This window comes from Podarcis bocagei (genome assembly GCF_964188305.1).
Source record: "Podarcis bocagei genome assembly, chromosome: 8".
Taxonomy (NCBI): domain Eukaryota; kingdom Metazoa; phylum Chordata; class Lepidosauria; order Squamata; family Lacertidae; genus Podarcis; species Podarcis bocagei.
In genome coordinates, this window is record NC_138133.1 from 62,514,203 (window position 1) to 62,527,564 (window position 13,362).

General features: G+C 46.1%; 1 protein-coding gene and 1 long non-coding RNA gene across 3 annotated transcripts in view; one reads left to right on the plus strand and one right to left on the minus strand.

Annotated features, from left to right (window-relative positions):
- ZNF704 (zinc finger protein 704) overlaps positions 1 to 11,271 on the minus strand; it is a 55,825-nt gene extending 44,554 nt beyond the window's left edge. The window contains exon 1 of one of the 2 annotated variants that reach the window (XM_081204743.1): positions 10,923 to 11,271. In XM_081204743.1, the coding sequence (XP_081060869.1) occupies positions 10,923 to 11,231 (309 nt within the window). In that variant the 5' untranslated portion in view covers positions 11,232 to 11,271. The remainder of the gene's footprint in view (positions 1 to 10,922) is intronic. The other variant, XM_081204742.1, reaches the window with a different exon arrangement.
- Positions 1 to 13,362, plus strand: part of LOC308593159 — a 350,716-nt gene that overhangs the window by 140,699 nt on the left and 196,655 nt on the right. The window lies entirely within an intron of this gene.

The following is a 13,362-nucleotide window of genomic DNA, read 5'->3' on the forward strand; positions in this document are numbered from 1 at the left end:
TTAAGTGGAAGAAATCACACACAACCTTTGCCTGGGCATACTCCGAAGGGCCAAGGCTGGTGTTGAGATCGAGGGGACAGAAAGGAGTAGAAGGCAATTTTTCAAGAGTTAAAGTGAGGAAAGAAGTAAGGATTTGAGAAGTATAGGTTTGCTGTGGTTTGCAGAATCCCACCCCACTACCCATTTTTCCTACTCATACTCACTTCGCAAGCGCTGTCCTGGTGATCCCGGGATCTCTTGACTGGTTGTTTAAGGCCGGCCTGATCAAGCTTTGCTTCCCCTGGTTAGCCTCGCTGAACTCCAAGTTATTGCCAGACCCTGGGACCGATGGAAGACTGGTTATTCCTCCTGGCAAACTGCCTGGTGCGCGCTGGATAACCAGTCCTTCCTCGCTTCCAGAATCCGGGTAACCAAAAGTCCCTTCGTGCGTGGTCGCCATCTGTTGTAAATAAAAATATGCCCTTTTCCCTTATGGGGTATCCAAGAGCCCATATAGAGTCCTTACATAGGTTCCCTATTGGTAGGAGAAAATAACAGAGGCCAACCAGAGAATATTGAGAAGCAAAGCAGCTAGTAAGCTTGATCTTTATTGATCTGTTGCAACAGGGTACCCCCCTCACACGCAGGAGAGGAAGAGGACCCAGAACAATGGCCTGCAAGGCCTTATAAAGACTTTTGAAATTCCCCTTCTCTAGATCAGGACCACCCCCAGAAACATTATGCATACATCACAGAAGGGGTGTAACCTAAGACCACCCCTCAGGTACATCCCACCTACATCACAGAAATTTAAATGTTGTTTTTCTCTTCTCCTTGTTTATCTCCTGTCTAGCAGGTTACTTGATTGGATTTTCTGGGGAGCCTGGCCATTCTTTTGTAATGCTAAAATACTTATTTCCTGGGCCAGGTCACAGGCTCACACCTTATTCAAACACAGATTAAAGGAAGAGACAATGGGGAGGCTTTTCCATTTTTAACCTTGCAGAGACAGGATTTGGTCAGTTTAGGAATCAAAATGGTTCCACGTTGGCCTGAATCAAAATGGTTCCATGTTGGCCTTCCTGTACTGATCTATGTATGTGCAGTTATGAACATTACTATATATCTAAAACCATAAAATTCCTATCACAAGGTGCCAGGCAAAAATGTTCCCTCTTCAGTCAGGCCTTTGGACGATTAACATCATGGTCCAAGCTACAGGCCTATGGGTGATGGAAATTTCCCCTTTGCAAGTTTAGTTTAAGAGAACAGATGAACAGCACTCCCAATCTGCACATGCAATAACATGTATGGGGGTTCATGCAAAACTGGATTCAAATTCTAATCAACAGGTTCAATTAACTTTGTGTTACTATCCCCCCATCAAGTTACCATGTATCAAAGACCAGATTTTTTACACAGCCTTCAAATTTTGTCTGGCTAACCTGCTCTTTATAAAGGGTAAGTAAAGGGATGGGTAATTATAATTTTAGACTTGGGTAAAGAATAGAAATGCAATGTTCCATGTTTGACACATATTCTCAGCCTCATTGCTCTGCACAGAGACCCTTCCTAAGTCAAAAAGTTTAACAACTCTATGCTGCCATTGTGCTAGTTGCTTCTCCAGTCTGTCACATGATGCCTCTGACTCTGTAGGCGGCTTACAAGACAGAATGGTACAGATAAAGTAAGTTTGCTTTGCTGCAACCCACTATGACTCAACTCTACTTATCTGCTCTTCTTCACAGACCCGTGATAGGGATTTCCAGTAATTCAATAACTATGCCGACAGAAGCCTAGTCTGTAGCAAAACTTCCTTTATTAGACCAAATTAAGTTTCAATCCATGACTTAATTTGAAGTGGTACTATTATGGGATGCACCTTCCCCTGCCCAGCTTCAGTGGCGAGATTAATGATTTGGGTAGAAGAGTTCTAGACATAAATGAAAGGAGTAAGGTGCATAAAGGGAAGGACAGAAATTTGCAGTAGCCAAGACAAGAGATAACCAGAACACGTCTTGTGGAGTCTGAAAAAACAGCTGCTGGGTTTTTGTTGTTGTTGTTGTTTTGGTTTTTGCTATGTTATGCAGAAGAAGAGGAGGAGTTTGGATTTGATATCCTGCTTTATCACTACCCTAAGGAGTCTCAGTGGCTAACATTCTCCTTTCCCTTCCTCCCTCACAACAAACACTCTGTGAGGTGAGTGGGGCTGAGAGACTTCAGAGAAGTGTGACTTGCCCAAGGTCACCCAGCAGCTGCATGTGGAGGAGCAGCGAATCGAACCTGGTTCACCAGATTACAAGTCCACTGCTCTTAACCACTACACCACACTGGCTCTCACTTGGTGGCATGACTTGGTGACTGAGACTGTGTGGGGGGGAGATAGAGAGGGGATTCTGAAACAAAACCTAGATTTTATTAAAATTATTTAAACACGGCTTCCCATACAGGGGTCCTGAAACGGCTTACAAAATAAAATTCAACACTAAATGTTTTAAAAGTGAATATTAAAATATACATAAAATCAGCAATGAGCAATGCCAGTAACAGAGTGCTCCAAAGAGTGGGTACCACTACAGAGAAGGCCCTTTTTCATTCCCCCACCCCAAGTGACATGCTTAGAAAATGTGGTACCACTAGCAAGGATTTCTCTGATTATCTTAACACCCTAACATGTCTGCATAGGGAGGGGAAGGCAATATCTTACCGTATTTTTTGCCCCATAGGAAGCACCGGCCCATAGGACGCACCTAGTTTTTTTTGGGGGGGGGAATAAAAAAAAATATTTCCCCCGCAGGTGCGGGGCTGGGGCGGGAGAAGCCCGAGCTTCCCCCGACCCCAGAACAGGCTGCTATCCGCAAGCCGTGGCAGAGCTGCGCGCCCCAGGCTTCCGGCTTCACGCAGCTCTCCGCTAGCCGTGGGAGAGCTGCACGAAGTCGCGCAGCTCTCCCATGGCTTGCAGATAGCTTCCTGAAGCCTGGAGAGCGAGAGGAGTCAGTGTGCACCGACCCCCCTCGCTCTCCAGGCTTCAGCGAAAGCCTGCATTCGCCCCATAGGACGCACACACATTTCCCCTTCATTTTTGAAGGGGGAAAAGTGTGTCATATAGGGCGAAAAATACGGTAAGTATTCTGGTCCCGAGTTATTTAGGGCTTTATACACCAGAAACAAAACTCTGAACATTGCTTGGTAGCTAACAGCAGCCATCCTGTTTGAGCACTTTTAGCTCTCCACTCGGTACCTTCGCTGCCATCTTCTGCACTAACTGCAGCTTCTGAAATAATTCCAAGGGCCGCCCCACAAAGAGTGCATCCCAGTAACCCAAATATAAGGACTGCCGAATTCCAGGACATCGTTGCTACACTAGTTGGTGATAGGTGCTCCCAATCACAAAGGTTATTTTAGCCTCTGGTGACATAAGAAGAATTAATAACTGGTTAACAGGGAAGATAATATCTATAGACCCTAGCCAATAAGCCACATTAAGAAGTCTTCAGTTAACCATAATTTTGCACTATGTGCAACTGGGAAGCTAGTTAATGGCTTCAGAAGAAGCCAGGATATGAAGCCAACTTCAAGCCATGGTTTGATATCCTACCTTATTCTCAAGCTGCTAACCATGGCTTCTCAGTTTGGATACACATGAAACTGTAGTTAACTGAAGACTTCTTGGTTTGTTTCCTGGCTTTCCTGCAGGGGCAGAAGGCTCATTCATACCTCAGCTTATTAGGCCAAAATATTATTGTTTGAATGTAGCCAAAGAGAAGGAGGCTTAGGAGAAGCAGTTCAATCATGCATGTACCGTATTTAAGATGACAATGATACATCCATGGAAAAAATATATCAGGAAGCTAGTTGGAGATGCAGGACAAGATATATGGAATGGGAGACTTCTGGATGTAGAAACATTACGCAAAACCTTTTTAGAAATACTTACAATGATAATAAAAGGAGACTTACAGGAATGCTTAGGGTGCAAATTCTTCCTCAAAGCTTTTACTAGCACCAATAAACCCTTCCCGTAAGTCTGAAATATGCTTAATAGCACACCATCACTGGAAGCAACAGGGGCCAGACTACACCTCATGCTGTTAAAATATCAAACATCTAAAAGGCTATTTAAAAACAAATCTAATTGATTTGTATTCTTAACATACAACTCCAACCTCAAGTTCTCTTAAACATATTTTTTTTTGTGCTAGCCTGAGGATAAATCAATTTGAAAAAGAAGAATTATATTGTACAATCTATTCAGCAAGAATAATATTCATGGAGGAGCACAATGAGGTAAGAAAGATTCTTCTATCAATATTTGGAAAGGTGCTGCTCTGAATTTTAATGTATCATTACATTCTAGGCTACTCCTTGCATTTATTTACTCATTCACCTTGCCAGTGCCTGCTTATTATAAATAACCTATGCTAGTTAAGCCTAATCATTCAAAGTGTCTGGAAATAGCTGTTCTGAAGAACACTACCTGAAATAATGCATCAGGAATGCCATTATAAGCATCACTTCTTCTAAATCAGCATTATATATAAAAAATAGTACAAAGAAAGAGAATTCGTAGCTTTGCTATTCAACAGATGAAGAACTAATATCCCACTCAAATATCAGTTTCTCCAGAACAGAAATGTGAATGGCTTTATTGTGGTCAAGAAATTACATGACTACTACTATATATTGCACGGTTTCATCCAAAAGGGCCAAAAAAGGAAAAGTTTTCCAGCGTATCTCTTGACAATTCAAAGGCTAGCCAGTCACCTCAACACAGAAACAAGTCACATTACTTAGCTTACCCTGCCTATTCTGCCTCCCTTCCATGTTGCATGAAATACAACATAACGGAATATTAATCTTCTGCTGCCCAAACAATATACTATATTTAAAGTTACAAGAAACAAAAATATAGTTTACACATGCACAAACAAACAAACAAACAAACAAATAAACAAACAAACAAACAGTGAAAGAATAAATGGAAGAGACTGGTGCACCTTTCTGGCACTTCTGTGCATATACAGCAGGGCTGGCCAACATGGCGCCCCCAGGTGTTTGGACTACAGCTACTATTATTCCTGAATCATGCTGGAATGGGATGTGAGTTGTTATTCAAAACATCTGGAGGGCACCTCATTGGCTACCCCAGAATGGTGCATAGTCACCAGAAGGGAAGGATATACATTTTTATATTAACAACACATATGGCTGTTAGTCCCAGTAACTGCATATTCTTTTTGCCAATTGAAGCTGGCATATTTATGTAAATTTGTGTACTTTTCATTTGAGAGGACCAACACAGCACCTCCTCTTTGCTCCATACTTTTCTTTAAAAAAAAAGAAAAAGGCAATGGCTCAAATCAGGTAATTTTTCAAACCATAATTTTAAGAAGCAGGAACATGTCATTGCCCTTTACATTTTTTCCTCACTACCCCCTTCACTTGCATGTCCATTCTCTCCTCCAGCCTCAGATTCTCCTCCCCCCAGCTGTAGTTTGTTGTGATGCCTAAAACTGGAAACTCTTTTTACTACTAAATCTTCAAAACCATGGCTTGGAGTAGGTTTGCAGACCATTGTTTGTATGTCAGCACTACCTATGATTTGCTTTATTGGCTATCAAAGCATACAATGCCTAAGAAAAGTGAGAGATTGGGTGCATGAGAGGAGAGCAGGGAGACCACAAATTTGCAACATGCTCCCAATCCTTCAAATTATGACCGAGCATATCAGAAGAGAAGTACAGTATCCAAGCTGGGACATTGCCAGGAACAGTCTTTTTTTAAAGTTTCTCCATAGTTTTGGCCAGAGTTTCAAAAATGTGTAACATTAACTGATGATGCAGCTTTTGGCTTCATAGCACAGTTACTTTTTAACCCTCAGACCAATGTGTTTATAGTACAACTACTTCCAGTATTAGTCACAGTACTGTACATCCTTCTTGGTTTTACCAGATTATTATTATTTACATTATATCAATGCATTTCACCTGATGATAAAAAGTCAGGTTTTAAAATTCTCAGTGTAAGCATTTCTCAGGCCCAAATGTTAACAATGCAAAACTGCACTCCTCAACAGCTTCCTTCCCCCATATAAAAGAAGTATAATACTTCCCCTTATGCTTCATGTTTCTGAACAGAAGTGTTCTTGTCATACACAGCAAACGTCTTTGGTGTTTCTTGTCTTAACCAAGCTGAGTTTATTTCTGGCATCAGCAACAGGTTAGAACTCTTTGCATTACAAGCCAACTATCGTGTGTCAAGTGTTTGTCAGCCTCCATCACAGTTATAAAAACATATCACATTAACCATCAACACAGTTGGATCTTTGAGAAAAGCCTTTCTGGAGTAGTCAGTATACAACGTGGTTTCAACTTGTCCATTCCACACCTTTAGCAATGTTGTTAAGTAAGCATTATACAGTTTTTAGATATGGGGCTGCATTCAGAGGCAATGCTACTCCATGATTTAGCACTTCCTGAAAGACGCGTTCTCCTGAGTTTGCAACCTCCCTAATTCTTTTCCTAGAGGTGTTTGAAATGCCCCTCCCCCTTTTAGTTGTTTTGTTTTATCCAAACTAGAAACAGTGTTTGAATGCTAGCTGTAGTCATTTTCAAAACATTCCAATTTCAATTTCAAACCACCTATTATGAAGCTGAATTGTTTGAACTAACTATAGTGGCCGTTACTTATTTATTTAAAATATTTACTACCTACTTTTCGTTTCCAAAGAATCCAACAGTATAGAACATTAAAACTAAGGCAACAACGTAACAAAAAGAATAGCACTAAAATGGCTACAACTTAATCACCAGGAGGAAACATGCTACAATATTAAGCCATCAAGATCAGGGACTAATGCTCTGTGAAAGCCTGGGTGAACAAATGAGTGTTCAGCTGAAGAGGGAACTCAGAAGAGTCAGTGTCAGCTGCACCTCAGTGGTGAGTGAGTTCCACAGTCAAGGCACCACCACTGAGAAGGCCCTTCCTCTATACAGTGGTACCTTGGTTTACAACCATAATCTGTTCCAGAGGTTCATTTGTAAATCAAAACAGGGTGTAAATAAGGCGTGCTTTCGCCAATGGGGCCTCCCCCCCAAAAATTGTTTGTAATAAAAAGAAATGGGTCGTAATAATAATAATAAAAGGTTGCAAACCGGAACATGCACTTCCGAGTTTGACATGTTTGTAATCCAAAACGTATGCAAACCAAGGTAGCACTGTATTGACACATGGTTTATTTCAGCTGCCTGCAGGAGTGCCAGCTTGGCCCTGAGACTGTGGGTGCCCAGGGCCTTGGGTGCCATGCATTGTGCATGACCTTGGTACTGAAATTTGTGGGTGCCCGGGCACCCCAGGAGCCAGCACCTACAATATGGCTGCTTGCAGCACAGGCAAGAGGGTCTCCCTTGAAGATCTTAACACACAGGCGGGTCTATATGAGAAAAGATATTCCTACAGGGAACCAGATCCCAAGTTGTTTAGGGCACCTTGAATTTGGCTCAGCAGTTAAATTTCTTTACTATTAATCACATGGTTCACACTGTCTAACAACATCACAGGGCCACAGGTTCCCATTTCTACTTTACCCTATCAAGCTCTCTTCTCTAACAGATACTGGGTTAAACTAGCATGTGTCCTTCACTGTACAGCCAAAAACATTTCCAAGCATGCAGCACAGTTCTCAGGCTGCTATATTTCGACAGGGAACATGAAAAATGACAAATATATATACTTTTGAATAGGTTTAAACTGTAGGTCTCCAATCACCACTTATTATCCCATTGTCTACAAACACTCACAGAACTGCAGCCACTGGTTCCATCACTGGTACATCTACCAGTTAAGGAGCCAAAACACCAGTGTTGAAAATTTCCATGTCAACCATAATCAAGAAAGAGAGACACCTGAGACAGAAACATATCCTTGATCATGGCTTGCATTAGTGGTGGTGTTAAGACTGCAGAAGGAAAAAGCCAAGCTAAGGTCACTTTTACAATACCTGTTTATCAGAGCATTCATCCCAATTTGTTTGCAGTGAGCTTATACAACATCATGTCAAGCAATTTCCACACTTTCCAATACATTTTCCCATCACTTTCCTTACCGCAAGTCCAAAAAAATTGTTTACGTGGGCTTGTTGTACCAGTGTGCCAAATCCATTTAAATAGTGCCATCTGCATTTCATAGTACGAGACTCAATCCTACCTGCAAAATGGCAACAGTTTGGAAGTGGCCGAATACAATTTTAAGGGAGATGATAAGACATCAAAAGATACATCCTCCTCGTCAACGTGTTGGGCAATGCAACATTTCTCCACGCTTTCTCAGCCAAATCAAAATTGGCTGTGTTGTGGTTATGTAAAATTGGACATGGTAGATACTGATAATGATTAATAATAAGCTTTGAATACACTGTATATATGCTTTGAATATACTGTATTCCACCGGGCAGCAGAGAATACATTTAAAGCATAGACTTCACAGGGTTACATATCTCCCTGTTAACTCAGGGAATCTATCAGGTACCTTTGTAATCTGGACAACTGCAAAATGTCATATAGGATAGCCCCACATAGAACCATTCAGAAGTTTTAGCTTTACGAGAACATGGGCCTAGTTCTACAACAGTGACAATGCTAAGGAGATTATGAAGCATAGAAAACTCTATGTTAACCTCTATGTGGGCAAGCAGAATAGAAGTATAAGAAATAAAACAGTGACAGACCACCTGGACTGATTTCCTATTTGTCTTCTGGGCACAAGAGAGGAAGTGGGGCTACCAGGGAGGACTTCTTAGTGGTGGCACCCCAATTTATGGTTCCCTAAAAAGTACCTCCTTCAGTCAACTTTTATCCTTTGTTTTCCCAAAAACCTTTTGCCTGATTTTTGCTCTGATTGTTAGCTTCCCTCTGGCTCTTTAGATCTTGATGCATTTTCATGTTTTTCTGTTTTAATTGTTTCTCTGTCACTTCTGTTACTAAGTTTCTTTGTATACAATGCACCTTGCAAATTTTTAAAAAAACTGATGGGCAATAGAAAAATATAAATTATGAAATGCCATGACCCTGCATTGTGAACGTTCTGTGTAATATTGAAACTTGTATATGAATGCATTGAAGATTAAGTAAACGCATAACAACAAAATAAAAGTTGACCTTTAAGATCCAAAATAGCCTTAGGTACATACTGCCTGCCTTCCCTAAATCCCACAGCAAACCTGAAGATCACCTATGAAGCATCCTGTAGTAGAGTCACACATGCTTGTTTCAGAAATTTTAGAACCATTTCTTCACTGGTCACAGGGGACTCTGGTCACACACAGTGCAAAGATTGTGTTTTGCAGTGGAGTCCTTATGCTCATCTACTCAGAATTCAGTGGGGGTTACTCCCAAGAAAGTGTGTACAGGGATGCAGCCTTAATTGCTCCAACTACTTTCCCAATATACCTGCCCATTACCCATTCACCCACCCCCCCAAACACTTAATATCCTCATGGCTCTCTTCACTGCCACATTATGTTTTACCATTATCTCCCGTTTCACTGTTGCAGCTAAGCCGGCTCCATTCTTTTGCAGCAGCGTGGTTCAGATGCATGCATTTCAAAGCCTACACGCACACCCTAGAACCCAACAACGGTTATCAATGGTCATTCCAGCATTGCCCTCTACTGTCAGAGGGCACTTCGTTTCATGTTATTCATTCTAGCACAGCACACCATCCCTAACCCTGCAACAGCAAAAAGTTCTGCAACACAGCACAACAGACCGCGCAAAAGGATCGCTGTTGATGCTTTTATTAAAAAAAATGTAAACAACAGCCATCTTTATTTACACTATGAGCTAACTGTCTGAGATGGGTAACAGCAATCCCAAAGGGCCCTTACAAACCAGTAGATTATGCTACATTTCCTTGCTTAAATCCACAATGTTTTGGTTTTTTCAAATGCACTCTACCTCCCCACCCTTATACCCTTTCCACCCAGTACGGTAGACGTACACCTGATGCCTTTGTCACACATTACATGCACCCAACCCCTTCCCTGCAGACAGCTAGATTTCCCTCGCAATAAACGTGGGTCAGCGGCGTAGCGTGAGTTGTCAGCACCCGGGGCAACGCAAGTAATTTGCGCCCCCTAACCCGGGGCAAGGCAAGTAATTTGCGCCCCCCCAACCCCTAACCTACGAGTTGCCGCTGGCGCTGCCGCGCAAACAACGCTGCTTGCCCGGAGGAGGATGGAGGCAGAAGCAGCCGCCGCCTGTGGCTGGGCCGAGGGGATGGCGGCGGCGGCAGGGTGCAGAGGCTGCCCGTGCCCGGCCAGGCGTCTGTGGCGGCGTCGGCGCTGCTGCAGCGGCTGCTCCTCCTGCGAGCAGTGAGCGGAGCGCAGCCACAGCGACGGCGGGGGGCGCGCGCGCTAGGGCGCAAGGCTGGCGGTGGCGGCGGGGAGCCCGGCCGAGGAAGGAACTTGTCCCTTCCCTCTGGACTCGCGCCCCCCCAGATGTTGCGCCCGGTGCGGTCGGCACCCCTGGCACCCCCCACGCTACGCCACTGACGTGGGTAGGTGGGTGGGTGGGTGGAGGGGACAGTTATGCAGCGGGGATGGTATGCGGCGGTTCTCCCGTCCAGCCTGGCAGGGCAGTCAGATGTGCAAGCCTGCCTTGCAATGGAGTCAGTGCCCCGTCCCCCCAGCCTCGCGCTGGGAAGGCACTCTGCCAATGCCCCGATGCCCCCTTCCCCTTTTTTAACCTCCTATTCTCTTCCTACCCAGGGCTGGAATTCGGGGTTGCAAGCAAGCGAGGCCCGCCTCCCGCGCAACTTCCAAGAGGTCGCCCTACGAAGCCCCTCCGGAACGCAGCCCGGAGACTAGAGCAACGAACGACGACCCCGCCGGCCCAGGCAGGCGGCGGCTTCGACGGCGCTTTTCCCGCCCAGCGACGCCGACGCACCTTGAGGCTCCCCCGGGCGGCCGCGTGGCCCTTGCCCGGCCCGGCGTGCTCCACCGCCGGCGGCGGGCTGCCGCTGCCTCCCGCTCCTCCGCCGCCACCCGCATCCGCCTCGTCGGCGTCGTCGTCCTCCTCCACGTCGACCACCACGTCTTCCTCTTCGTCCTCCTCCTCGAGGGCGGCCGCCGAGCCCTCCCGCCGGGGCGGCCTCCACGAGTTGTCGAGCTTGGGCAAAGGCTGCGCGGCCGACGGCGAGGCGCTGAGGCGCCGGCTCCCCAGGCTGGAGCGCTTGGCCAGGCGCCGCGCTTGCATGGCTGGCCGCGCCCAGCTCGCCTCAGCGCGGCGCGCGGGAAACAGCAGCAGCAGCAGCGGGCTCGCTCGCTCGGCGGCGGGGCTCGGCTAGGGGGCGGCGGCTGAGGAGGCACTCACGGCGAGCAGGCGAGAGGGCAGCTGCTGCCGCCGCCGCCGCCGCTCGGAAGGAAGGCCGGCCGCCGCGCTGCGGCCATGAGGGCGACCCGCGCCGAGGGCGAGCGGCTCCGGGGCCCCGGCTGCCTGCCTTCCCGCAGGCCCGGCGGTGGCGCTCCCCAGCTGCGGGGAGGGACGGGCCGAGGCTCTTTTGCTAGTCTCTCTCTCCGCGCGGCGTGCTCGCCCCAGCCTCAAAACCCGGACTGGAATCGCCTTCCCGCGCTGCACAGGCGGCCGCCGCCGAGGAGCTGCTGCGGGGCTTGGGACGCTCTCTGCTCCCTCCTGCTTCACCCAGCAAGCAATAACTGGCGGTAGTCCGAGGTGAGGTGGGCAGGGCGGCAAAGCCAAGGCCCGGCGGGAAGGGGAGCTTTCCCCACCACGCCACCCCGTCCGGACCTCGCGCGAGGAAGAGACGCTGGAGGTGCAAAAGCAAGCAGCAGGTGGAGGATGGCGCGCGCCTGATTGCTCTTTGGGAAGGGGCAAAAGTGAAGAGGCGGAGAGAGCATCCTCGGGGGAAGCGTCTAAGACCCAGGGCCCATCTCGTCCCGCCTCGGCAGTTTTCCGGATGATTATGGGAAGCCCGCAAGCAGGTAGGGCTGCAAAGACTTATTACTGTCAGAATCATATAATTGTAGAGTTGGAAGGGACAAGCATCTAGTCCAGGCCCCCCTAAACTCGAACTTCCAGGTGTTTTGGAACTACAACCCCCAGCATCCCTGACCACTGGTCCTGTTAGCTAGGGATGATAGGAGTTGTAGTCCCAAAACACCTGGAGGGCCGAGTTTGGGGGTGCCTGATCAAGTCCAACCACATGCAATGCAGGATTCCCCTCCCCCACAACGTGTGTGGCTCGAATCCAGGGCTCTGAGATTAGGAGAGCTGCTGTCAGTTAGTGTGGACAATGCTGAACTAGGCAGAGTGATGGGGTAACTTGGTATAATGTCACTTACTATGTTCCTAACCTTTTCAGCCCAATCCAGTGCTGGTTTACGCAGACTGTACTCTTAAATGGGGCTTATTCTGAAGTAAGTCTGTGTAGAATTGCATCCGAACAGCCTAATCCTAGGAGCTGAGCTGCTCCTAAGCTCATAGAAATAAATGGGTTTAGGGAAACTTAGCTACTCTGGATCTTGTTGGGTGTTAATGCTGTTTGACCTTATTTCAGCACCTGGTTTTTCACTGCCTTTTTCTGAAGCTTTGTTGTGCATTTGCTCAAACTTGCACCTTAGTGGTGGTTTTCCTGGGGGAAGGGCCCTCTGCCCCTTTCCCTTAGTTGTTGCTAAAGGTGATCCTTGTGTTAATTGATAGAGCAGTTAATCAGTCTATGCCCCAGAGCCCCGAGGTCCACTAATCAATAAGTAAGTATTAAGCACACCATAAAAAGTTCTGAGCAATGTATAACCATATACATGAAAAATAACCAATATTTTTTAAAAAAGACAGACAGACAAACCTGCTCTTCAGACTGATATCAGTGTGGTATCAGGGTAGAAGCCCACCATGTTGCAGCTAATTTTCAGATTAACCCTTCAGAACTATTTTTTTTTAAATCTCAGAGACCATGTGTTCCACACAGAAGAAGCATGGTCGAGAATGCAGGCCAGCGTGACAACAACCCAGAACAGAGACCAGAATAATCTCCTCTGTTACATAATTACCTTTTGTGCCAAGTGGAATGGATAAAGGAAGGAAAACAATGTAGCATGAATACAATATTTATTTATTTATTTGTATGTATGCCATGCAGATATATTCGCTGCAAAACACACACACTGTACTTACAGGGGTGGACCTGAGTTTCCAAAGTCTGATAAATGGAACAGCATTCAGTTTGCAATTCTGAGTTTTGGCAGAGGGTGTCCATAATACCCAGAAGCCAATGTTTAGGGACAAAATTCACCTGGCACCCATCATTAGCTCCTTCTAACCCTGTGCCCATTCGTAGCACAGACGGAAATTTCTGCTGGCTCAGAGCCAC